General features: G+C 36.8%; 2 protein-coding genes across 2 annotated transcripts in view; both read right to left on the bottom strand.

Annotated features, from left to right (window-relative positions):
• LOC107721010 (stabilin-1-like) overlaps positions 1 to 6,988 on the bottom strand; it is a 38,125-nt gene extending 31,137 nt beyond the window's left edge. The window contains exons 1-15 of the mRNA XM_016528864.1: positions 6,676 to 6,988; positions 5,220 to 5,350; positions 5,023 to 5,138; positions 4,678 to 4,754; positions 4,133 to 4,202; positions 3,950 to 4,045; positions 3,727 to 3,837; positions 2,617 to 2,807; positions 2,394 to 2,524; positions 1,750 to 1,877; positions 1,547 to 1,623; positions 1,262 to 1,405; positions 476 to 613; positions 291 to 362; positions 92 to 205 (exon numbers count right to left, since the gene is read on the bottom strand). Of these exons, the coding sequence (XP_016384350.1) occupies positions 92 to 205; positions 291 to 362; positions 476 to 613; positions 1,262 to 1,405; positions 1,547 to 1,623; positions 1,750 to 1,877; positions 2,394 to 2,524; positions 2,617 to 2,807; positions 3,727 to 3,837; positions 3,950 to 4,045; positions 4,133 to 4,202; positions 4,678 to 4,754; positions 5,023 to 5,138; positions 5,220 to 5,350; positions 6,676 to 6,729 (1,650 nt within the window). The 5' untranslated portion in view covers positions 6,730 to 6,988. The remainder of the gene's footprint in view (positions 1 to 91; positions 206 to 290; positions 363 to 475; positions 614 to 1,261; positions 1,406 to 1,546; positions 1,624 to 1,749; positions 1,878 to 2,393; positions 2,525 to 2,616; positions 2,808 to 3,726; positions 3,838 to 3,949; positions 4,046 to 4,132; positions 4,203 to 4,677; positions 4,755 to 5,022; positions 5,139 to 5,219; positions 5,351 to 6,675) is intronic.
• Positions 6,989 to 9,478: 2,490 nt separating this feature from the next.
• On the bottom strand, positions 9,479 to 25,651 carry LOC107720988 (nischarin). Its single transcript, XM_016528828.1, has 21 exons — positions 25,456 to 25,651; positions 24,845 to 24,928; positions 24,559 to 24,741; positions 23,139 to 23,187; positions 22,007 to 22,170; positions 21,690 to 21,785; positions 21,518 to 21,613; positions 21,161 to 21,313; positions 20,540 to 20,608; positions 20,238 to 20,423; positions 20,020 to 20,148; positions 19,740 to 19,853; positions 18,306 to 18,420; positions 16,615 to 16,733; positions 16,341 to 16,397; positions 15,654 to 16,264; positions 13,534 to 13,720; positions 12,763 to 12,913; positions 12,410 to 12,538; positions 10,778 to 10,939; positions 9,479 to 10,662 (listed from the first exon to the last, which is right to left on the bottom strand). The coding sequence occupies exons 1-21, from the start codon at positions 25,534 to 25,536 to the stop codon at positions 10,034 to 10,036; spliced, it is 3,564 nt and encodes a 1,187-aa protein (XP_016384314.1). The 5' UTR covers positions 25,537 to 25,651; the 3' UTR covers positions 9,479 to 10,033.
• Between the last annotated feature and the right edge of the window lie 764 nt (positions 25,652 to 26,415).

Here is a 26,415-nt window from a genome sequence, read left to right on the forward strand (position 1 = left end):
TTGTGGTCCAGGGTCACATATGTGTTCTGAATAATTTGTTTTGTACATATCCAACTTCATTAGAGGCAGAAAGCACATAATGGCAGCTCACATCACTCAGCATGTACATAAGACTTCCATCTCTGAATTTGTCTATAGCTGTGTTGGTTGGAACAAACACTGTAAGCGGACCTGAACCTCTGACAGGCAACAGGGCTCCACAATTCTGCAGTAGAAAGAGAAAAAAATGTTCTCAGTGCTTGGGTTCAGTGGAGAAATGCAGAAAAAGAGTGCGAGAGGAGATCACTCACATCAATCAGAGACAGGAATCGATTGAACCTGTCATCCTCTCTGAAAATCTCCCCGATGGTCTTTGAAGAGAACTTGAGGTTGCAGAAAAGAACATCTACATTAGAGGGTGTTGAGGTTGGTGCTGTGTGTCATTCATCAGATATTATTAGATTAGCTGTGTGTGAAACAGTTTGAACAGCTTTACCTCCATGTTGTTGTTTGAGAACTCGATATGAGCAAGAGTAAAGGGCTTGTCAATAATATGAATTATTCCATTGGATGCTGGGATATTGCTCTCAAGTATAGTAAACAACACGTCTGGATCCCTCATCAGGATAAAGTGCTGCAGACACATGCAAAAATCAATGGATTGATGCATAAATATATCAGACAGAAAAATGATGACTAGAACAATAGACAGACATTTATCGATAGAAAGAATGAAAGATAGCATGATGGAACAATATATAGTATGATAGATAAAGCGACAGAATGATAGACAGAACGATAAATAGTATAATACATAGAGCTATAAATAAAAAGAATGAAAGACAGTACTACAGACAGAACGATATGAAGAATGACAGACAGAACAATAGAAATGTTAGAATGATTGATAGAATGATAGAACAATAGATAAAATGAAAGAACGATAGATAGCACGATAGAATGATAGAGCGATAGATAGAACGATATAAAGAATGACAGAACAATGTAAAAGACGATAGATGGAATGTTAGAACAACAGACAGAATGACAGAAGGATAAATAGAATGACAGAACAATAGGTGGAATGATAGATACAATGATAGACAGCACAACAAAAAGAATGCCAGATAGTATGATAGTGTGAAAGATAGAACGATAGACAGAATGATAGAATGATATAAAGAATAATAGAACGATAGTATGATAGATAGATGGATAGATGGATGGATGGATGGATGGACAGACATAGATACTGTAGATGGATAGATGAATGGATGGACACCTTTTTTGTTTTGAATCTGATCTTTTCTCCTCCGTACATCCACATGTCTTTCCCCTCCAGATCACTGTAGAGTTTCTGTCCGAGGATGAGGTGATTTTTGCACACTGCATTCAGGACGCTGCTCGAGGCCTTTCCTGCAAGCGTCTAAAGAGCACAGCATTCGTAAACATCTGTTCGCGACAAACAGGAAGTGGTCACAAAAAAAAAAAACAGGAAACATTATGAGGACGTGAAACACAAACTGCAGGCCACTGTTTGGGTGTTTTTCAGTCTGCTTCAACCCACTTGGAATGGATTCTGTCCCGCAGGAATGAAGGCAGTGAACGGGCCGTGCTGGCTGAGTGTGAACTCACACGCTTGCTCTGAAAAACACAACACACTGTCAGCGCTGTCTGCTTTCAAATTGATAAAGCAAACTCAATCGTACACTCAAAGTTAGATGAGAAAAAAGAGCGGGGAAGCAGGTCTGGTGATCTCCGCAGACCCACCAAAGAACCGAATGCTTCCAGTGAGGTTTCCTGCCTGACTGCCCTCTCTGTCCAGCTCCAGAACTCTTTCCATGAGGTTCCCATAGCAACGTCTGCCATCGCCGATCTGCTGAGCGTTGCAGCGGCAGCTGAAAGAACGAAACGTCTCGGTTTATACCCCTGGCCTTCTGCGAGCATCTGAGCAAAGCCTCTCAGCTATTCATGACGCAACAGAATCACTCACTACCGCTGATCCGTTTATCGAATTCATTCCTTACAAAAATTAACCATGGTTTAACTACAAATAAAATGAGATAAAAATTAAATAAAAATAAGCATTCATTTACTATATAAAACATTTTAAATGTCCTTTTAATGGATGGAGACAAAACAAAGAGAAACAGAGAGGATTCAGAAAATATTTGACACTAAAGAGCATATCATGGTGCTTTTGTATAGGGCTCATGGGGCTGTTATAAATCAATAATAAAAAATATAATTATTTGGTCCAAAAAAATATGATTAGTTTTCAATATTCAAATTTTTGGGGGGTGAAATGTGACCTAGATGGATTTGGACAGGTTTCGTGAGATTCTTTCTTGTGCCGTTGAAGGATGTGAAAGTGGCCTTTGTCATGTTATGATAAGGGAAGCACCGGGACAGACCTGGGCGTGCCATCTGAGTTGGTCTCACAGCGGGCGCTGACATGGCATGAACCCGGTGTGCAGGCCGAGTTTTGCGTGCAGCCCTTGGATGGGTCGGACGATTGCATTCCAGGCAAACACACACATTTCGACTGGAGAGAAACACACACACAAAACTCACATAACAACAATCTACACTGAATTCGACATTAGTTTCAGATTCAGATTTAGATTCATTGCTCACCTTTCCTGCGCTTGTGAATTCACAGGCAGTGGACTTTACAGGACAGCCTCCGTTATTAGTGTTGCAGGGGTTGATGGGAATGCAGTGTTTGCCGTCTCCTCTGAATCCCTCTTCACACTCGCATTGAAACTTTCCACCGCTAGATGAACATTTAGCGTTTGTGTCACAAATCGCTGGTGAACACCAGGAACCTGGAACAGGATAGAAAGACATGATGGATAGGAACTAGCCTCTAAAATGGTTGAGAAACTTAAAGCCAAGACAGTTCAGGAAAAGACTTTGTTTTCAGTTTTGAGGTTTTAGTTTATATGGCTTTTCATAATGTGTTGTTTCAGACTAGTGGAAAGAAAACATCCAAAAAACACTTTTGAGTGTTTATTTTATTGCACTTTATCTATTTGCGTCTGTTACAGTACATACAATTTACAGGCCTTTTTATCTAAAAAAAAAAAAGTTTTTTTCTCCACTTCAGTAGCACTTACATGCACCAAAATTTACAGTTTTATTCCCATCTATATTCTGAAGGATTTTACTGAATGGTTTGTTCATATATCATTCACTGTAAAAAAAATGATTGTGATTTTAACAGTAAAAGACTGTAAAAATGCTACAGTAAAAACCTGTTAACTGGTTAACAGTAAGTTTCCATACTATATTCGGTGAATAAATGTATTTACATTTAATGTGATTTTACAGTAAAATACTGTAAAAAATACGGTTTTTGGAAGTGAAAAAGAAAAAGTCATTGTATAATTTGCAGTCAAAAACCGTAAATTGACACTCCCAGAATTCCCTGCATGAGACTTCATATATGATGTTTTTTTGTTGAAATAACATGTTTCTTCTTAGTCTTTTCAGTTGTGTACACTAGGGTTTAATCTTACATCTAATGTTGTTAAATTAATGTTTAATGTTATATAGAAAATAAATATGCAATATAAAAAATGTTTGCAATTCTGAATGCAACCAGTCAATAAATAAATTATTACCCTATCCACTTGGGATGTCTTGCATTTAAAACTAATGGAAAATTATCCTAAATTTGCTAAATGTGTCTCATACATATACACATTATGTAATGTTTAACATGTAGCTAAACATCGGAAGTACCTATACACGCATTTCCGATCTTCTTGTATCCAGGCAGACATTCGCACACAGCATTTGTGTAGTCTCCCTTACAGTATGAATAGGCTGGGCAGTTTGAACAAGATGAAGAAACTGCACAGGAAACGAAAGGTGTGATTAAACAAAATTAGCATAATTATATTTACTGAAAGTAACTGGATATTTAATGCACCATGGGTACGTACAGACACAATTCCTAAATTACCTTCATCACACTTTGGTCCTGAATATGGCGGCTGACAGTAACATTCACCGTCTCCATTCGGTCCTGAGTTACACTTTCCATTCACACAGCTGCACTCTACAGCAGTTTTACAATTAGACAATTTTATCTCCAAAAATGGTGATTATTATCTTATGCTATCAGAAATCACCACAAATAACAGACCTGAACGGCAGTGGTCTCCATAGGCATTCTCATTCAAACAATTCTGGCACGCAAAACCTGTATATCCCTCCTGAAAAATTGTTGATTATTATTAATATTACTACTATTATGTTTATGTTTATTAGATACAAATGTCATTGAACATAGCTTATTTAAATAAATAAATAAGCATCGAAAAAAAATTGAATTAGTATAAAACTGAAGTAAAAGAAAAGATTATTTATTAATTATTTATTAAGATTATTTAAATAAATAAATACTTATTTTCTTATTCATTTATGTCAACAAAAACTGTGGAATTATGTAGAAGTAAAAAAACACAACTCAAAAAAGTAACTCTAATGTCCAATTAATAATGTTATAATAATGTTATAAAACTTTAATAAATATTTATCTATTTCAACAAAAAAGTTTGAATCAACATAAAAATTTAAGTAGAAGAACATAACTCAATTTTTTGGAAAAAAAAAACAAAACAAAAAAACTTCAAAAAGTACATTTTAAAGTTTACTTTAAGTAAAAGACTGTAAGTCATATGCACTTACATTACAAACACAGGTGCCATTTCCAGATTCACATGTACCATAACCGTTACAAATCTTTCCAGACCAGCTAGGGCATGCTAGAAAAACATACAAGACTGGTTAGAAAATTCATAATTTTAGTAGATACTTTCTTACCTAAAGCAACATAAAGTACATTTAACCATATCACCATACTTGACTGGTACAGTTCACTCATACTGTATGATCTGAAAAAGTGTTAGGACATTTACATGATATAGATATTAATTTATATTAAATACTTTATTCATATATCATAATAAGTTATATTTCGTTAAAAAAAAGCAATGAGATTTTCAAAACACTTTTTATGCCATTGTAACTCACGCAAGCACAGGGAGCCCCAGAAGCCCGGACAGCAGTGCTGGACTGTCTTAAAGCCCTGACAGCTATGAGAGCACCCTGACAGCTCTACCTGACGACTGCCGATTTCCACAACGTATCTGAAGCAGGAGTCAGGACAGAACACATTAGACACAAACTTTCTGAGCGAACGGAACGGGAAAGCCTGGATAATCACATACTTGCAGCTATCGGGGTTCTGGTTGATCTTCCCGAACCCTCGCGGGCAGACGACGGCGGCGGAAGCGGCGCAGGATGTGCAGGGAGTCGTATGAAGGACTTTAACGGGCGCATCGCAGCGATTAGAAACGGCCTGGGAACGACAAAAAACAAAAGGTGACTCTGGAACAAACATTTCATATCGCTACTGTGGACAAGTAACGTAAACCATTTATAAAAAAAACACTATGAATCAAAAACGTAAGGGATTTACGCGAAAAACTGTTCTTTCAACGCAAATCTACTCTGAGGTAAAGTGAAATTTTTATATTGACGAGTTCAAATGTTTATACCACAGTATTTGTACTGTATACTTCATGACATTAAAATATCATGGTATTATCATGGCACACGTCAAAAACGTGATAATATCATATTCATACCATATGTACCATGAATTTTGTACATGTACCATAAGAGTACCATGATATTATATAGTACTATCATTGGTTACCACTGGTTGTATCTAAAAACCTTGGTATATCCGTAGTATAAATCACAGTATCATCTGATATCAGTACCATGGTACCACCTCTTTTTGTAAGGCATTTGTATAGTATTTCAAAGATAACCACTGTACTACCAAAGTATTATTTAAACCACACTTACAAAACCACACTAGGTCAGTAGCCTACCATGGTTCAGTAATTAATTACAAAAAAATAGTATACATAGGACTATGACTACTTCGATTTGTTATGGGTATGTACTTTGGTGTATTCATGGAAGTATACCTTGGAGTACCATGTAAATACCATTATAATTTGTACTACTAAAGTCCAAATACAAAAATGCCATAGTATTTTTTAAGTGCATATTCATATGCTATAGTATTTACATGGGCCTTAAATAAATACCATGGTATTACCACGGTGCATGTCCAAAAATCTTTTAACAAATTCTTTAAATACTGACTTAAAGACGTAAACAGCCTCTTATCATGCAACTTTCCTGAATGTGTCTATCAAATAACTATAATATAAATCAAAGTACCATTGTATTATCATCTGATATCAGCAATGTACCATGGTGCCACCACTATTTGCCAGGCCCAGGAATTTACATAGTATTATACAATGGTATTACCATAGTACATGTCCAAAAAAGTATTATTAATTAAAAATTATACCACCCTTACAAAAGTGTAATGGGTCAGTACCATGGTACAGTGATCAATCACAAAAAAATACCAAAAAGTAGACATGGTACCATGGCAGTATCGATTTGTTTTGGGCACTATGGTAGCACTTTTAATGGCAATACCATTTTACTTTTTTAGTTCATATTCACATAGTATGAGATTTATATGGTTTTTCAATAAATACCTTGGTATTACCACGGTACATGTCCAAAAAGCTTTTAACAAATCATTAAAAAAGTTACCTAAAGACGTAAGCGACCACTTTTCATGCAACTTACATGAATGTGTGAAGTCCATAGTACCATGAGTCCCAAAATGAGAAGATAAGACATGTCTGCTTCCCCAAAGCCAGAAAAAATCCAGAAAAGTTGTCAGATAAACATGTAACAAACAGAACTGCCTCTCCTGAGACCGGCCACTATCTCCAGTCACTGGACACAACAGAATGTCTCGATTTCATACAGCTCCAGAAAAACCTCTTCAGACCTTCTCACTCATGTGCTGTCAAGGATTTGCATGTTGAGCAGCTTGACGCGGCGCGAGAGAGGTTTGATGTGACCACACAGCGAGAGAAAGGGTGAGAAACACATCTTTTCCTGACAGGAAAATCACCGGATTTCCTCCACCGCGTTGCCTCAGTGATGGTTTGGGAAGTCCATGTTTGTCAGCTGATAAGATTGCAGGTCTCAGCAGAATTTGAAAACGGTACACTGAGCATTAGCAGATTTTTTTTTATTTCACAGGGTCACATAAATAGTAAGTGCCAGCAGTGCTAGGGTTAGAGTTGAGGTCGACTTGTTATTAAAAGTGATAAACTTGTGAAAAAGGTATTTAAACAGTGACATTCACACATTTAGTAGCACTTTTATCTAAAATATTTGATCAGTTGGCGTTTTCTATGGGAATCAAACTTCTGTCCTTGGAATTGTTAGTGAAGTACTCTACTATTTGAGCTACTGGAATGATAAAATTAGTTTTTATATCTCTTTTATAACTTTTATATCTCTTTTTTAACTTGAAAAGGCTGTTTTTTTACAATTTTATTTCTGTGCACTTGTTGAAAACACCATAAATGTAATTTGAATGGCTAAATTCAGTTAGATTACAGTAGATTGAAATTGGAAAGCAGACATTCAATATAGTTAAAGAACAGCAGCGTTCACCCTGCAGCAGTGCTGTGTCATCAGTTTGAGACTTTGAGAGTTCCTGTTATTGTGTCTGTCTGCTGAGTGATACTGTTGACAGAGATTTTTAAAAAAAAATGTTTGCTTTGAAAAGAAAACAAAATTATGAGGGCATCAGGTTTAAAATTGTCATTATTTTTATATTTTCTTTTTGTTGTCACAATTTAGTGATCAACTGTGATTTGTGCCACATAATAATTTGGGATGTTTGCTAAATATTAAACATTGGCATGTAACTCATTTCGTATCAATTTTTCATGACATAAAATGGTTCAGCTTTTTAACTTTTCTAAATGATTTGACTTTTTCTTGTATGGCAGATGATAAAACAGGCACAAAAAAAAAAAAAAAAAAAAACCTGTGAAAGAGGGACTAAAGCTGAAATTCTGAGTTATTTTTAAAACCATTCCTGAGCGCTGCGTTTTTAGACGCAAATACGCATTCTGTGTGAAAACCCCCTTAGAACATTGCCACACTGTAACGCAATAAGAAACAACTCAGAACATCCTAGCAACCACATAGCTATGTCCTGACAACTACTACCAACATCTTGGCAACCACATAGGTGATTACATTTACCTTAGCGCCATACATATAAAAAGATTTCAAATATGCAAAAGATATAAAATTTCATAACTTTTTTGATTCATTCTGAGCTCATTACTATGGAAGCCCGTTTCCGCCACTGAATATAAAAAAAAAGGTAATTGCAACATTTTTTCTATTTTTTATTCAGTGGCGGAGATGGGCTGCCATACACTACAGATGGGTTAATCTGTCAAACTCATTCAGCTCCACACAAACAAATATAACATGCAGAAAACATTACAATGTTGCAAGGCTAGTGCAGAATGCTTCAAAGAAAATGCTACAAAGACAATGGGCAATCTTTTGTAACTGAAAATTTTCCAGAAACAAAGCATACAGTGAATCCAGCATGACCTTCACCCAGGCCAGTTTGCCTACCAAGAAATAACAGGAAGCGAAGGGGTCAGACTAACAATACCAGCACTGGACACAGTAATTCAGCAGCACAGAGCAAATGTTTTCTGCCCTTTTTCACTTGTGTTCAACACGCCGTTTTAAATTACAGTGCTGAAAAACCTTTGTCAGTTTCCCCGAAGCACTGTGTTTTTGCATGACCCTGTGTGCATTTTCGTAAGTGATCTGCTAGTGGTCAGTCAGACCATGAATGTTTCTGCAACAGGCCCCGTGCACACTGGGTTTCAAAGCAGGATCTAATATTGCTGACTCTCAGTCTTCGAGGGAACAACATGGGCTGGAGATTGAAGAAGAGGTTTTTTTTTTGGTTTGCTCAACCAGGCCTTTGGTTGGTCACGCGACACACTTTAGTTTTTGTTTGTCCAAATCTTTAGGTTATTCACACAGCTAGCATTAAAGATGTTAATTTATTTACAGGTAAATTTACCTAGCATTTTAAACATTTATTGAATTAATTAATTGCATTGTGACAATAATTTTGACAAATAAGCCCAATTTTACTCCCAAATTCCAAGGACTACAATTATACCATCATAACTATTTGTTTTAATAATTCTAATTATTCTCTCTCTATATATATATATATATATATATGTATATATATGTGTGTTTGTGTGTGTGTGTAAAATTTTTGTTCTTGACAGGACACCCGCAAACAAATATTAATATGAAATTTTTACAAACACATGACAACAAAAACTGAGGTTTTTGTATTCACAGCCTGAATACATACCTCTTTCCAGATTTTATTTTGTTAGACTGGACTTTCCGTTCTGTTTTACTTTTTTTTTTCTGCGCAACTTTCTTTTTTTAACATTTTCTTCCAATTCATGGATGAAACAAAATATTTGGACATTAAATGAAGAAAAAAAAACATGATAAAAAAGAATTAACATTTACTCACATTTATTAAAAAAATTCAAAGTGCATAATCAGGCTGAATTCCCATGATGAATAATCTCATGAAGTTAAAAGCACTCTGCTTGGTGGTCTTCTGTTTGAATATCTGTACAAATATGTACAAATAAATCCACAGATTTATCTCGGGAATACTTTCTAAAATTGAATTAACCCGTTAAAACTGCATTTACATTAAAAAAAATAAAAAAAGGCTATATATCTTTTTCCGTTCATTGAAAGCCATCTGAAAATCATTTTGCCACAGAACAACAAATTTACTTAAAATAACACTGAACTGCACAAAACAGATGTTTCACATTTCATGATGCATGGCTGATTGTACAAAGCAGCAGATAAATATGTCTGAAAAGCAGCAAAAAAAAAGCAAAGTTTGAAGCCTGAGACAAAAAATATATATTATACTCGTGTGGACTCTACAACATAGCTTCCCAGGATGCATTGTGTCAAAACTGAAAAAAGTTCATGAAAACAAATGTTCCGTCATACTGTGTAGGTGAATACTGCAAATTTTCCATTGTTTTTTTGTATTTTAGCCTGTTAGCTCAACCGGCAACTCTCGGCTACACAATGTCTCCCACTGGCGAGCCAAGAGCGATATTAGCCTCTCTCTGCTATCAGCTCCTGGTACGAAAATACACCATTGCACTTCCCCCTCGGCTCCTCCGAACCCCTGCGTCCTGTCGCCCTTCCCGTCACCATCTGCAAAATGGTCCATGGTAAGGTGGCACAAAAGATCCGGTCCGGGAACGTCGTCGAACACCAGCGTGAGGGCTTGTGGGTAAGTCTGGTAGCCCATTAGCACGCGGTCCAAGTCGCGTATCCGCCGGGCGTCCGTGAGGCAGTACTTGTCTCTTTGTGGTGGCTCTTTTGCAAATTCGGGTAGCGGGTAGCTGATGTGGTCTTCATCCAGGAGGAAGACATCCGTGCTGGTGAGTATAAGAGTCTTGGGTTGTAGGACGGTCTGGTTCTGGGCGGTTTGGCCTGGAACGATGTGGACCTGGAATACCAGTACGTACAAAAGGATGTTAAAGGAGTGAGACGGCACTTGAGGGGTCTTCCTCTCCGCCACGATGAAGGTGAGGTCTCCAATCTCTTCCTCGCTTGGATATATAAACTTCACCTTGCTGGAATGGACCAGTTCGTAATTCACCATTTTACCTGATTTATGAGGACATACAAATATTCTAACATCAAAAAGTGTTTGCTAAACATCCAGTCGAAGGGTTTAGGTATGGATGAGCAAAATATTGAATATTCACAATAGTAGTCAAACCTGTGCTTTTGTTTCCAAACTGCGAGTAGAAATCCAGCTCAGAAGGTTCAGGAGAGGGAACTTTCTCCAGCAAGGACAAAACCATCATCAGCTGCTGCAGGAACCGGTGTGTGCTGTAACTGTCACGGGTCAAACAGGAAATGATGTGATCAGCCGAGGGCCCTGTGAAGAGAGAGATTAAACTATTAAACTTATTGTTTTTAGTCTCAGCTTCATTGTGGCATCAATGCTATTTACTGGCGAAACTAGGGAACCAATTCAGAGTAGAAAGCGTTAAAACTGGAAACTGTTGCTTGCTAAACTTTTTGGTGCCAATTTGTAGACACTTACATTTTGGGTTGTAAAACCAAACATGCATAAAATGGTCTGGTGTGGATAAATACCGAAAATGCAAGCTTCTCGCATTTTCTCCAGAAATAAGCAGCAATATCAAATGCTACTTAGTTCCTTAGCAGAGCTGAATTCATAAAGCATGTAGGGATGCACCGAATGTTCGGCAACCGAAATTATAAGCGAATAGAATAAGCGAAAAGACCGAATAAATTGTACCGAACAATGACGTGACGCTATCAAATAGCAACCAGCGCAGAGTAAGAGGCAGCAAACATGTCAGCAGTGTGGAAGCATTTAAAACTGTCCGAGAAAGACGCAAAAATCATTACAAGCACCGACAGCGAGAGACTGTTTAGGACTGCAGCGCATGTCTTTGATAAGAAGAGGAAGGGATGATGGTTTCTGGTTACTGTATGATGACTGAAATCGCGAAATGGCCTTAAACAATTAGTAAATAAACTGCAGAACGTAATGTTTTCTAATACGCGCACGCATTGCATGTATTCTGACAGCGCTGCACATGCTTGCGGCGGATCTGCTTGTTAACCAGGGTTCAAAGTCCAAAGCGCAAGGGAAATCTGCGCTGAAACAGTGTTGTTACTCAGTTGCTAGGTCACATTTTTATGAATTTTTACAAGGCATGTGACAATGCGATACGTGCGACGTATTCGTAATGAGACTCGTTTATAAATCTGCTGTTGTCAACAAAAAGAAACATTTAGGTCTTCCTGCACGTTTCCGCCAAAATAAAAGTTGAGAAAAAGCAAGAACTCCATCAACATTAAATAAAAAAATAAAAAAGTAAGACAATAATAATAATCATTACAACAGCTCTGTTAATACATTTATTATAACATTCACAAATAGTGTTAGGATCTGTAATATTTTCTAATGTTTTAAAAGAAGTCTCTTCTCAGCAAGGCTGCTTTTAATTGTACAGTAAAAAATACATGCCTGATTCAAGAAGGGGTTCTGATGGCCAAAAAATATTGTTTTACTAACTTATTCATTTTAAGTTAAATTGTGCTTTGTTGGTATAGTGTCTGCTACACTGTAAAAAAAAAATGGGGAAAAAAACTCGAAAAACTGTGTTCGGTATTCGGCCCAGTGTTTCATTTTGTTCGGTTTCGGCTCCTTTGGCCAAGAATTTTCATTTCGGTGCATCCCTAAAAGCATGCGCTTATATGTATTGGTACTCCTTTTGATTAACTCTGATTAATACGTCATCCAATCAAGAACCTCGGACTCATTTCGGATGGAAAATTTGACCAGTAGTGATCGTGGTCAAAACAAACTCACCCATGACTCTAAAGTACTGATCAAACAAGCCCACATTGATGCTCTGCAGGTCCTTCAGTTTGAGGGTGAAACAAAAGGAAATGAGGAAATCTCTGTCCTTGTGCTCAGACCGGTGCCAGGTCCACATCACTGCAAGATGAATCAATTTAATGAATCAATTTTAATGTTCTAGACTGATGACTAGAACAGAATATAATAGTGTATGTAAATAAACAAGACTGAATAGACCTGAACACATCAGAAGAACAGAATATACTCAAACAGTATATCAAATGAACAACAGAACCTAATATGTCTGAAGATTAGATTATAATAGAATTGTCATCGCAAATGTAAAGTAAGGTTTTGCTCACTTGATTGGTTGGTAAGTGAGGACGCCGTGTCGTCCAGGATGAAGTAAATGGCTTTGGTGGACAGCAGGACACAGGCAGTGGTCTCCACATCAGGAGATCTGTAGAAGAGCACTGACGTCCACAGGATGTGTTTCAGCTCCTCATTCTCCATCTGCATGCCAACGGTGAGATAAACACACAAGTTTTCTTTCTCTTCATTGCATAATACTGCAGTTTTAGCAGTGTTTGCTTAGACTAGGATTTCAATTGCTTAAATGTAGGGCCATGGGTTTGTTTCTTATCTGCATTTTGTGCTATATGATACCTTGATCCATGCCATTTATCTTTTTATTTTTAAGAATATAGGATGTGTCCAAGAAAACAGCCACATAAATACTCTACATAAGTGTAGGGAATTTTAATGATTCTAGTGAGGGTCACTAATGTTACACACTTCAAATGTTAGGTGTGTTTGTTTACAGTTTAAATTCAGTCTAGGATATCCTGTAAAAAACAAGACACTGATTGCATAGGAATGAGTGGAAAGAGGTTCAGATAGTCATCTTGTGAAAACAAGGCAGCTGGCCAAATGTAATACAGTCAATGTAAATAAACAAATGCACAAGGGGTTGACCGGAAGGACAAATCGATGAATATACAGTGTGACAACAGAACCACAGGAAAAACCCAAGCAATTGCTTAGAAAACTTGCTTAGGGAAAGTTTTACAGCACAACAATCCAGGGAAATTTCCTCATAGGACATGAATATGCAAAATGCGCAAATGACTTGCCTCTGCAACATTGTTTTGGAAGAAGTGAACGAGCTGGTCTCCCTTGAGAGACGAGATGAGGAGTAATGAGGAGGAGAGCGAGAGATGCGAGGGACATTGGTTGTCCTCCATCAGCTGCTGAATGAGGGATTTGGCTGGATACAGCAGAGACAGGGTCAGATGGGGCCTTGGCACTTCCTGAGGGACGCTGTGGAAAAAAAAAGCAGTGCAGTATATCTACTGTCAAAACAGACAAGAACAAACATTAAGGTTTTGCTAATTAAAGGGTTACTCCACCCCAAAAGGAACATTTTGTCATTAATCACTTACCCCCATGTCGTTCCAAACCCGTAAAAGCCTTGTTCGTCTTTGGAACACAATTAAGATATTTTGGATGAAAACCAGGAGGCTTGTGACTGTCCCATTGACTGCCAAGTAAATTACACTGTCAAGGTCCAGAAAAGTATGAAAGACATCGTCAGAATAGTCCATCTGCCATCAGTGGTTCAACCGTAACGTTAAGAAACGACGAGAATACTTTTTGTACGCGAAGAAAACAAAAATAACGACTTTATTCAACAATTCGTCTCCTCTGTGTCTCTCCGCATCACCGTAGCGCCATTTTGGAGAATATGCGCTGAACGCAAGCAGCGTACGCCCTTTTGTATCTGCGATGTCTTTCATACTTTTCTGGACCTTGACAGTGTCATTTACTTTGCAGTCAATGGGACAGTCAGAAGCCTCCCGGTTTTCATCCAAAATATCTTAATTGTGTTCCGAAGACGAACAAAGCTTTTACGGGTTTGGAACGACATGGGGGTTGAAGTGATTGACAAAATTTTCATTTTGGGGTGGAGTATCCCTTTAACAAATGCTGCCTTAGAAAAAATGAGTAGTCATTTAGCAGATGCATTTTACCTCCTCTGCTGAATTTGGTATCCAGTAAAAATGGTTTATAACGTCATCTGTAAAGTTAGGATTAGGGATATGGTAAGAGTCAGGGCTTTTTAGTCCATCTGAGCTGGGATTTCTTTTCTAGTCCAACAAGGTTAGGGATAAGGTTAGAATCAATTCTTATTCGTATATTTAAGCTGGGATTTCTATTCTTTTCCAATTAACTTCTGGACTGGTTAGGAGTTATCAACACAATTCTTTGCAAAAAATATGTGTTACTTTCACTTCTGGCATCCTTGCAAATAGTGTGGGATGTTACCAGGTTTAAAATGGTCATGACATGAATTGACCCTTCGAAAAAGCATTATTTAGAGCAGTGTTTCCCAACCCTGTCGAGAGCAGCTATTATATAATATCCATTTCTAATGTCGCCAATAATTAGAGATGCACTGAAATTCCGGCTGCCGAAAATGAGTTCACCGCTCAGGATTCACTTTCACATGGTGTGACGCTCTGCGTGTTATCCCGCGCTATGCGTGTGCGCAGTGTTGCCAACTAATTTTAAACTAGACTAAAATGCTCAGACTTTTAGTTGACTAAAAAAAGAGTATGAACGTGACTAAAACTAATAAAAACTAAAATGACAGTTTCACACAAAGACTAGACTAAAACTAAAAATTTAAACAGGCCGCCAAAAACAACACTAATCAGAAGGTAACTTGTTTCAACCTTTCAAGCGGAAAGACGTCAATACACACCAAGTTCAAGTCCACCAACTTTAATCTGATCTCCTGTCTGGTTTGTTTATCAGACAAAATGGCAGATTTGGTGTTTTGATTGGTCAGATCACCTGTCAGTCAAACTCCCAGCGAAGAGTGAATTGAAAGACCGGTTAGTAAACAAGTTTTTCATTTGGTTTAAGGGATATAGAAAAAACTTAATTGTCTTTTTGAGCTGAGATTACTTCTAGTCTGATGAACTTCTTGTAATTTAAACAATATGATGACACCAATTCCCAACTCCAACTGACGGACATTGATGTTATTGCCAGTGAATGCTAGCTACATGTAGTCCAGAATATCCTTGCTGAAGTGTCTTGTTAAAAATGCACAAATGGTGAAAGCCTTTACATGGTTTGAATCTAAAACCTTTCAGTTACATTCCAGCCTAAAGCTTAGGACTGGGGCTAAAATGGCATCTATGCTAACATATATTTGAAAATACTAGTAATGAATGCACTCCAATACCTGCTGGCAGGTATTCTTTCCGTGGCTGTAGCAGGAGCGGGACAACTGTGCACTTTCAAGTGTCCTTTCTTGGTGCACTGGAGGGCTATGGTCTTAATTTCCCTCAGACTGGACCGAAGCTGTGTGAACTCTCTCAGGAACATGAACTTGTCTTGTGGAAGGGCAAAAACAACAGTCAGGCACTCATGACCCACCATCAGTTCTATAACATGCTCATCGTAGAAAAGGCGAGAGTTTGAGACAGCCCTACACAAACAGCACTGCTTTGGGTCGAGAAGCGTGAATGAGAGTGGGATACGGGTTACTTTGGAGCAGCTCTGCATCATACTTGCTTCCGTAGGGTCCCGGGACGCCAGAGCAACAAAATCTACCTTGAGAATACAGAGGTACCGAGAGGTCAGGAAAAGGATCATTGGATTGGAGGTTTGGTCCTGATCGCTTTCAAACAGGCTGATTTGGGATAAAACATCTGAAGGTACTGAGTTCTTTGGAAACTGTGGGTTGTTTGCGACATTCTTGTCAGAGGTAGATGAGTCTAGATTAAGGAAATGGATCAAGTATCCGCCTTTAACACTGCCCTCACTTTCCTCAAAGTCCCAAGAGTTCAGAAACTGTCGGACAAGGCATACATTTATGGGATACAATATGTTTCGGCATAACAGAAACAAAACACAAGATTATAAGAACTAACCTGCTCTCAAAGGTGACCTCCGAAGACAAACTCGAATCAATTTGAGTTTCCACCTGCAAAAAAGAACCAGTGGTGTGTTTTTGTTTTTGCTGAAACTACAGTACTAATTAAAGGGGTCATATGATGCTGCTAAAAAGAACATTATTTTGTGTATTTGGTGTAATGAAATGTGTTTATGCGGTTTAAAGTAAAAAAAACACATTGAGAAAGGAAAAAATGAAATCGCATCATATGACCCCTTTAATTAATTGTGCTATAATACAAACCAACCTGCGGAATGACATCACAGGTTGAGCTGTAAACATCATAGCATCTCTGGGTACGTGTAGAATCCACAGGAGTTAATATCTCTTTGGTAATAAAAGCTTTTTCTTTACAAGTAGTTATTTCTGAAAGAGAGATAAAGTCATTCTTTAGTCATTGAAGTTCTGTTCACACAGTACTATTAGATGTAGTGATGATGAAAATGGATGGTGATGATCTGATTTGTTTGTTCAGTCACTATATGGTCTGTCAACGCTGGTTGATATAGTAACAATGCAAATGTCAGGATGATGTCAAGAGACTTCCACATACAACGACTGACAGCAGCTGTCCACCGCTTGAAAAAATAAATCTGACTTTAATTAGACTTCAAACCACATATGGATAAGTGTTGAAGAAAGGCTTTTGTTGTTACAATAAATAAATATAAAATAGTTTGGAGTCAGATACCAAATACCTAAAAATTAACTATAAAAGTTAATTACACAAACTTAAAAAAAAAAAAATCATATAACGAGCGTGTTCTGTTTTATAAGCAAATTAAATGGAATGCATAGAAGATTCCGAATGCATAGAATGCATAGAAGATTGTGCTAGAGTATAATATTCCATTAATATTTCAGAAAACATTGTTTAAATCACATTTTATAGGACTGATAAACTATAAAAGTTAATTACACAAACTTAAAAAAAATAAAAATCATATAACGAGCGTGTTCTGTTTTATAAGCAAATTAAATGGAATGCATAGAAGATTCCGAATGCATAGAATGCATAGAAGATTGTGCTAGAGTATAATATTCCATTAATATTTCAGAAAACATTGTTTAAATCACATTTTATAGGACTGCGTAACGCTGAATATTTAGATGCTGTTTGCAAAAATGGAAAGTCTATCAAAGCACCCGAGGCTGTTGCTTAGTAACTAAAACTCAAAGAGACAAATATGGATATCAAATGCTTTATAAATCAGGCCCAATCGCTATTAGAGCAACACATGCAAATTAACCACCACAAAATTCAATGTTTAAGCTAGTTAAAAAAAATGGATGCCCAGTATACTCATTCAAAGCACAGATATGAAAAAATCAATTAGGAATGCTGATGAAACATGATTTATTTCATAAAAAAATGGATGCCCAGTATATACTCATTCAAAGCACAGATATGAAAAAATCAATTAGGAATGCTGATGAAACATGATTTATTTCATCTGCAGTGCAGAAACGGATGCACCAAATCTCTGAAACGCAATTATGACCGGCAGAGCTGCAGCAAGTCAGTATGCAGGAGTAACTGAACAGAAATGTAAACGAAATGAGATTTAGAGATCACTGGTGCAAGGAAAACTGCCAAAAGTCTTTCTATAAAGAATAACAGTTCAATAGTTTCAGATATCAAATGAAAATGATTCAATAGTGCCTGATTACTCATTTACAATCATTACGTAATGAAGAAAAATACATGTCAAGCATGCTAATTATGTCATTCCATTAGAGGGATTTATTTTTACGCTTTAAAGGTGAAGTGTGTAATTTTTGACGTTAAAACTCTCTCCTCTCCCATCTTAAAATGCAGACACAACGAGTTTGGGGTGAGACTATCTGTTTATCCTGTTTGAAATAACACACTTCACTTTTAATTCTCCATTTGGGTTTCCCCCCCTCGTCCCAGCAGCGCGATACATACATGATTACCTTGACTGGAGCAGGTGAAACGAGACAGAGAGGGGGAGGAAGAGGAGGGCGGCGCGACGAGAGAGGACGAAGAGGACTGTGGCCTGCCTGCGGCCTGCCCCGGGACGTCACTCACCTGACAACGATAACATCAGGCTCCTCTTTAGCCAAAAACACAGTGTGACTAATTCAAGACCCCTAGAGGTCAATGTAAAGCGTGCGAGGAATCGTAAACACCTTAATGTTCATTTAAAGTTTTACAACATGTCCAAACCAGAACGACGAGCCATAAATTGAGTTTTTCCACCCACACTGAAATCTCATTGGTCCAAATCCTGCTCCATAAAAACATCAAATATCTACTGATTGGCTGTGGATTTAATGCAAAATTTCACTTACTTGATGCTCAAAACGTCATGCCTGGTTAGGACACAATGTTTAGTATGAAAGATTCAGTACACATAGAAACACAAAGGCCACAAATAATGTGTTCTTGTTATTACCGTAACTCGGTTTTCTGTCTAATTTCATAAAAGCTCATATTTGCAACCATTTTACATGCCATTTTATTATAGATGATTTTGCCTGATATGCTTTCTTAATTCTTAAATTAAATGTAAAGAAAACCATTTTAATAATATTTAAAACAATATTTAAATCAACAATACATAAATAAATAAAAATCCTGAGACTCAAAACTGAATGGCTGTATTGATGTACTGATTAAGTATTTTTCTGTCATAGTAATTATGATAATTCAGAGTCACACCGCAATGTTTAAGATATACTATAATATTACAATATCCAATTTTTAAGTTAATGCATAATCACATTTATTTAAAGCAGAACTGCAGACATGTGGAGTGCAGATGATATCCAGTCACTATCAGAGTCTGGCCAAGAGGAGGCACCACAACTGGTGTCTTTCCCTCCACTGGAAAATTTGTGTTATGTAATAGATGCTGCTGCCACACCAATGCATCAATGTGAGCATATAAAGCCAGACAATGAATCATCTTTTTGTTGATTTCTCATGTCTGGATATCAAGGTTTAGGCCAATTCACACCTAAAAGATTGTCACAATTAATTCAAAGAAAGCCAGCACGCTCCTTCAAAACACTATCAATACATCACAAAATGACATTACTCAGAAAACCATTAATCTGCCAGATAATACAGTTTGAATTAGGACCTATTACATAACTTTTCATTCAGGAGGGCTTTTACGTTAATTTGTTTCCATTGTCAACCGACTTTACATAATTATTATTTCTTTATCTTTTAAAGATTTCCTACTAAACAAAAGCAAAATAAACGAATAATAATAAATGTTAATAGCAATAATAAGTGATAATAAATATTAATAGCAATTATAAATAATAATGTTGTTATTATTATTAAGATTATTGTTAATATTTATTTTTTAATCATTTTAAAGTTGATTTTCAAAATACCTTTTTCTCATTGTTCGCCATTCGGTCTTTGGCCTCTTTTGCTTTCTGAATGGCTTTCAGCACCTCCACCGTGTCGAGCTCTTTTTCTGTGGTGGTTGTACCATCCAAACACACCTGCATGACAAACATGAATTATAATTTTATATATATCAATGGAAAACAAATTCAGAAAAATGCCCTAAAAAATTTATCATAAATAAATGTCAATTATTTGTTTAATTTGCCACTCTTTTTTTCCTTACTGCAAACTCCAGCAAAACGGTGGAGTAAACAGACATACCTCGTAGGCCCGGTCACAGAACTGGGCCAGAACTTTCGTCCTGTAATCTGGGATGATGCACATGGGGTTATCAGCCAGAGACAGTTTCTCCAGACAGGGAAGAGTGCCGATGTGTTTGATTTCATCCAGCTACAAAAAAAAACAGAAGACAGAGAATTATGTTGAGCAAATGATGGTGTCAAGAAAATAATGTCTAAGCAAACACTGTAATAAACTACCTGTGCTAATCTGTTGCTGCTTAAATCCAAGTTAACCAATGAGTAATGTTTACTGAGGCCGGAAAGCGTCTCCAACTGATTCCCAGACAGATTCAAAGTCTTGATATTCCCGAGTTTAGTGTGAACGCCCTCCAGGACCGTGAGTTTGTTGAAGGACAGATCCAGATGAACCAGGTTATACAAATGCTGCAGTCAAAATAATAAGAAATAAATAAAATACTTGAAAATTCATTGAATTCTAAACGTCAAACCTACTTTGCACTTTAAAAGTAAAATTAGGAAATTATCTAGAGACAACACACCTGGAGGTTTTCCACTAGAGACAATTCATTATAGCTGAGATCAAGGAATTCGACTTCAGGAATCAGTTTCTGTGCCAAAAAAAGACCAGGAAAATCTCAACTTTAAAGCTCAATAAAAAGATAAATGACAACTGATGTTTATTTCAAATAATGTACAACAGAAACCATAACTCACCACTAGGGCTGTCAAATTTTTTTTTTGAATTTCGAATATTCGTCGAATTTAAAATAAAAATCCACATTCGAATGCAAAAACGTTGCAATTTTAGGTGTACGTTAAGGAGGCAGCCTTATCAGCGGCGCACAAGATGCGATGACGATGTAAGTGTCGTTGCATTATAATGTTTTTGTTAGTCTATCCAGTTGAAGCCACTAGATGCGGCGCTGCTGTGTTGTTCATTCAAAATATTGCGGGAAAAGAGAACGTTAATGCGGAGATGATGTTGTTTACATCAAAAATTAGTAATATTTTGCTCGATGCGCCCTTTTGTGGCCTCAGAAGAGAAGCCAAAAGCTTTTCTTCACCCTAACTGAAATTATGCATTTTAAATTCGAGTATTGATAAAATTTAAGTACAAAATTCGAATTTAGTTTTTTAGCCATTTTGACAGCCCTACTCACCACCGAGTCATCAATGCAGCGTATGAAGTTTCGGCTCATGTCCAAAGTAGTGAGCATCTTCCACGTGGGAATGATCGCCGTCACGGGACAGTCCGTATCAACACCCTCAGGTTCCCACTGCGCAAATTCGGACGCTTCAGGAACTAAGATTTCCTATTGAAGACGGAGCATACATTATCATTCGGACAACTTTCAGCGCCACTGAAAAAAATTGTTAGTTTTAAGACTTTTGTTTATCATTTTTACTTTTACAGATGCAAAAACTTTCTAACCTTTTAACAGACCCTAAAAACATTTCTTGACACACGTTCCTGCATTTTTGAGATTCAAAAAACAGCAACAAATGGTCTAGCGTACCTTCATGCTGCTGGCTGAGAGGTGTATGCTGAGCGTGGCAAGAGTGGGCTTTAGGGAAGGCAGATCTTTGATTTGTCCGACGTCACAATCACTGATCTGAGAATGAAAGTTAAGTGTTAGAAACATCATCCACCACAGACCCTCACAAAACACAAACCGTGAGTTTCTTCACCTCGATCTGAAGCAGCGATTTAAAGATGGACAGGTCAAACGGGAGGCTCTGCTCCTCGATGTTACTCGTGCCCACCACTGCTTTCATTCCAGGGATCTGAGTGTGAAGATTTAATGTCAACGGCAGATAAAACAGGAGAGTTCGGACACTTTTGTGCATTTTTTTTTTACTATTTCTTATACTGTATTTTCAATAGAGAATATAAAAATTTTGAGATACCAACAGTGAACCAATATGATACATTTATACAGTTTATATATAGAAACTGATATTGGCACTAGTATTTGATGACATTTAGTAAAGTGCCAAACTCAAACCTTGAGGTACTTGAGGCGGCAGGTGAAGTCCAGGATGTGTCCCAGGTCAGCTCTGGCGTCTCCGTTGGCACAGGTTGGTTTGGCGAGTTTCAGCTGCTGTGAGACGGCGTACAACTGGAGCGGCCTGAGGAGAAACACCTCGCCTGCAGCCAACAACTGCTCACCTAGAAGAAAAGACACAACTACGACATTTTAGAGATCTTAATAGAGGCCGTACAAATCAGCGAGATTTTTTACAAAAATAAATACTTTAATTCAGCGGGGATGTATTAAATTGATCAAAAGTGAAAGTAAACATTTAGAATATAAAGATTTCTATTTTGAATAAACAGTTCTTTTGAACTTCTTATTCATTAAAGAATCTTGTTAATAAATGCATTGATGCATATTAAAAATATTAAGCTTGTTGAATAATTAAGTTGAAGTTTTCAACTTTGATGATAAAAAAATGTTTCTTGAGCAGTAAATCAGCATATTAGAATGATTTCTGAAGGATCATGTGACACTGAAGACTGGAGGAATGATGCTGAAAACTCAGCTTTGCATCACAGGAATAAATTACATTTTAAAGTATATTTCAACAAAAAACAGTTATTTGAAATTGTAACGTTTCACAATTACTGTTTTTACTGTATTTTTGTTCAAATAAATACAGCCTTGGTTGACACAAGATACTTCTTTCAAAAATCTTACTGACGCCAAATGTTTGAACTAGTTTAATGTAAAACTGCTCATATTATGTATTATGCAAAATTAGCAGGTAAAAAAAAAAAAATATATATATATATATATATATATATATGCAAAATTTCACCAGGGGATTTGTAGAAAAATGCAATGAGGGTTATTTTTTATAATCTATTTCTATTATTTTTATCATCATCTTATTAATTGTTATCATTGGTCAAATATGAACAACAATTTTATAGGTACCAGATTGCAGTTATCCATCTTTTCTATACTACATTAAAATATTTGATGTCTGATTTCACTTTAAGCATGCAAAAGTCTCATTTGGAGCTTTATTATAATAGGATGGGTTTATAATATAGCCCATTACATTGTTTATCGGCCAGTACATTGAATGCTGTACATTTCAAGCATATAACTCCAGAAATGAATAACAACACACCCTTATGAAAGAGCTCTTCAGCCAGGGCCGCAGCAATTCCATTGATTTCCTGAAAATAATGAAGTTCAAGTCAAAGATGGATTCTCTCACAACAAACCTTATTCAAACATTACATTTGGTCGTTTTAGACGTTCACAAATTACAATGAGTGGCCTTGTTCATAGACTAAACTGCAAAAACTGCACCAGCCGAAACAGCAATGTCACTGGAATGAGTTTAATGACCTGCATGTGCTTCGTCAAATCATTTCCTGAAAGACTGTACCAGGGGAAAGCAGAAATAACTTCTGATTTCCTCATGACATCCTGTTTAAAGGAACAGTTCACACCAAAATTAAAATTTACTGAAAATATACTCACCCTCAGGCCATCCAAGATGTAGATTAGTTTATTTCTGCATCAGAACAGATTTGGAGAAATGTAGCATTAAATCACTTGTTCACTAATGGATCCTCTGCAGTGAATGGGTGCCGCCATTATGAGAGTCCAAACAGCTGATAAAAACATCACAATAATCCACACGACATTTATTTAGAACTGTTTTGGCTTACAAATCTGTGCATATTTCTCTCCTGCTTCAGACGAAGCAACTTTTTCACAGGAGAACGCGATATTATGGATAGAGCACTTTTTCACTTCACAAGACATGAACTGATGGACTGGAGTGGTGTGGATTACTTGTGGATTATTATGATGTTTATATCAACTGTTTGGACTCTCATTCTGATGGCACCCATTCACTGCAGAGCATCCATTGGTGGTGAGCAAGTGATGAAATGCTACATTTCCCCAAATCTGTTCCGAGGAAGGACAAACTCATCTACATCTTGACATTTTCTGCAAATCTTCATATTTTGTTGAACTACTCCTTTAATGATTTGCGTGTGCTTCTTCAACTCATTTCCTGAAAGATCTCGCCAGAAATGCAGAAATAACTCTGATTTCCTCATGATACCTTGTTTAGAACTGTTTTTCTTTCTACACATTCTGAGAAAATGAGTTCTAATGCATGCTGATGTGCACAAATGCCAATGCCAAAAATGCCAATCAAGGACAAATGCACAAACATAAAGCTCGTCTGCGCTCCAAAACAACTCAGTCCGGTCATACGCCTATTCCAGACAAAAGCCTTACAGAGATCAATATCAATACCACTACTGTGAGCACGAGAACATCACTTACGGCCAGATAACAGGCCTTGCTGTTCCTAGAACCTTTTATACGGCTGAGATGAGAGAATGCAGTGCAACACGATTCATCTTCACAGGATGAAGGCAACAGAGCAAGAGTTGCATGCAGTTGCTTTGGATGGATTACACACAAACTCCGGTTAACATTTAACCAGCATGTGACAGATAAAAAGGAATCTTCTGTTTACAATCTTCTGCTTCCTATCAAACACAAAGCACATAAAAACTTACATATAAGTGAAAGAGTAAGAAGTTAGACAGGACTTTGGGGGTCGAAGCAGGGAATCTGCTCAGGAGCGTTTGGAGATAAACCTCCAGCTCCTTTTGTCGCTTCTCCACGAGGCTTTTGGAATTTTTGCCGATGATCTTCTTGGGCGGCAACAGATGCTTATCGATCTTCTTCTCCACAGTGAGCTGAAGTCAACAACATTTAATCAGTTTTATCAGTCACTCACTGTGAACTATGAACACAATGTCAATATCTGAGGTCTGATCTGTTGTTGATGACATAACTCACTTTTTCGTGCAAATCGTGAAAGTCGCTGTATCGATGCTTGACAGTCCACCTGTGATCTCCAACATTCACCTCTATGATGTAAACCTGAAAATATATATATATTTAAAAAAATATATACATATCTTTACATTTGTTTTTCATAATTAATATGACATTATTCGCTAATATTTCTCATTAATGGGTGTTTTAATCTCTGCAAACCAACAAACACCTCTCCACTTTATCATACAATCCACATAACAATATAACTGTGTATTATGCAAATGATCATGCAAATAATTAAAAAGGCCTGACACTAACCGCTATTATTATTATTATTATTATTATTATTAATTAGTAACAATTAAACACGTGATTATTTAAACATTGATATATTATCCCCATATTTTTATTTATTATTAACAAACATCCGCTCTTATGCAAGAAACGTGCTTTATTAAAACGTCTGCTTTATCTTAAAGGTAACACAACTAATCTATTAACCAACTAAATATACTTTTAACCACCAAATCTAACAATATAAATCCCTTTCATGTATTTATTCAAAAATTGCTATCATAAACGTGAATATGCGCTGAACAACCGACCCAAACGAACCATATCAAACTAACCGTGTAATTCTCCACCAGCTCGGATCCGACGATACGGACGCGTTTCTCCGCGCTCTGCTCCGGTAGATGCGGCGCGTCCATCTTCACTTCAGCGCGAGTTTGAGCGCGTCGCTATGAAAAATGCAAAACTAGCTGTCATGTCGCGCCTCCATCTTTGTTGTGGTTTAACTGGAGTGAAGCGCCTCCTTCTCGTATTTCTCACGCACCGCGGCGCTCACACACAAAGAGAGCTTTATCGCCCCCTACCGTAGGAGAACGTTACTACTCAAGCTCAGTTTTATATCGTCAGCAAAACTTCAATTATAGATATCACTCCATTGATCTAAATTAGGGTGAATTCTGTGAGATTATCCTATTTATTTTATGAAGTGATATTTCACGTAATTGTCTGATCTTTTAATACATATAATGAATAATATATGTAACGACTTTATTTGTGTTGGATATCAGAGTAAAGCTATACTTTAATAGAATTTTGATATTAAACACATTTTCTTAAATATTTTTACATATACAAATACATATGTATCTAAAACACATGTTTATGTGACAGTATTTCTATCACAAACCCGCTAAACTCATGCAATTTCTCTATGAACCTCTAGGGGTTTCAGAAGCAAGGAATTGTAACCAATTCTACATTAACAATGAATCAAATCTAAATAAATAATTACAAATTGTGACAACTTTAACAATTCTGTAAATTAGATTATAATTGATCAATTTGAATGATATGTAGCCTATGTGTATAAATTAATTCATAAATTATCGGTCAAGTATTATTATAAATATTCTTACAAAATAATATTAATAATGATAATAATTTAGCTACCATGACTGCAAGAAAGAATGCTAACAATTATTTCAGAAAATATATATTTATATAACTTACATGAAATAAATAAATTCAGCTCACATATGTGAATGTAGTAACAAAGGAGGGTTGGTAAACCTCAATGG

This window comes from Sinocyclocheilus rhinocerous, unplaced genomic scaffold (genome assembly GCF_001515625.1).
Source record: "Sinocyclocheilus rhinocerous isolate Xijiao unplaced genomic scaffold, SAMN03320098_v1.1 scaffold1623, whole genome shotgun sequence".
NCBI lineage: Eukaryota > Metazoa > Chordata > Actinopteri > Cypriniformes > Cyprinidae > Sinocyclocheilus > Sinocyclocheilus rhinocerous.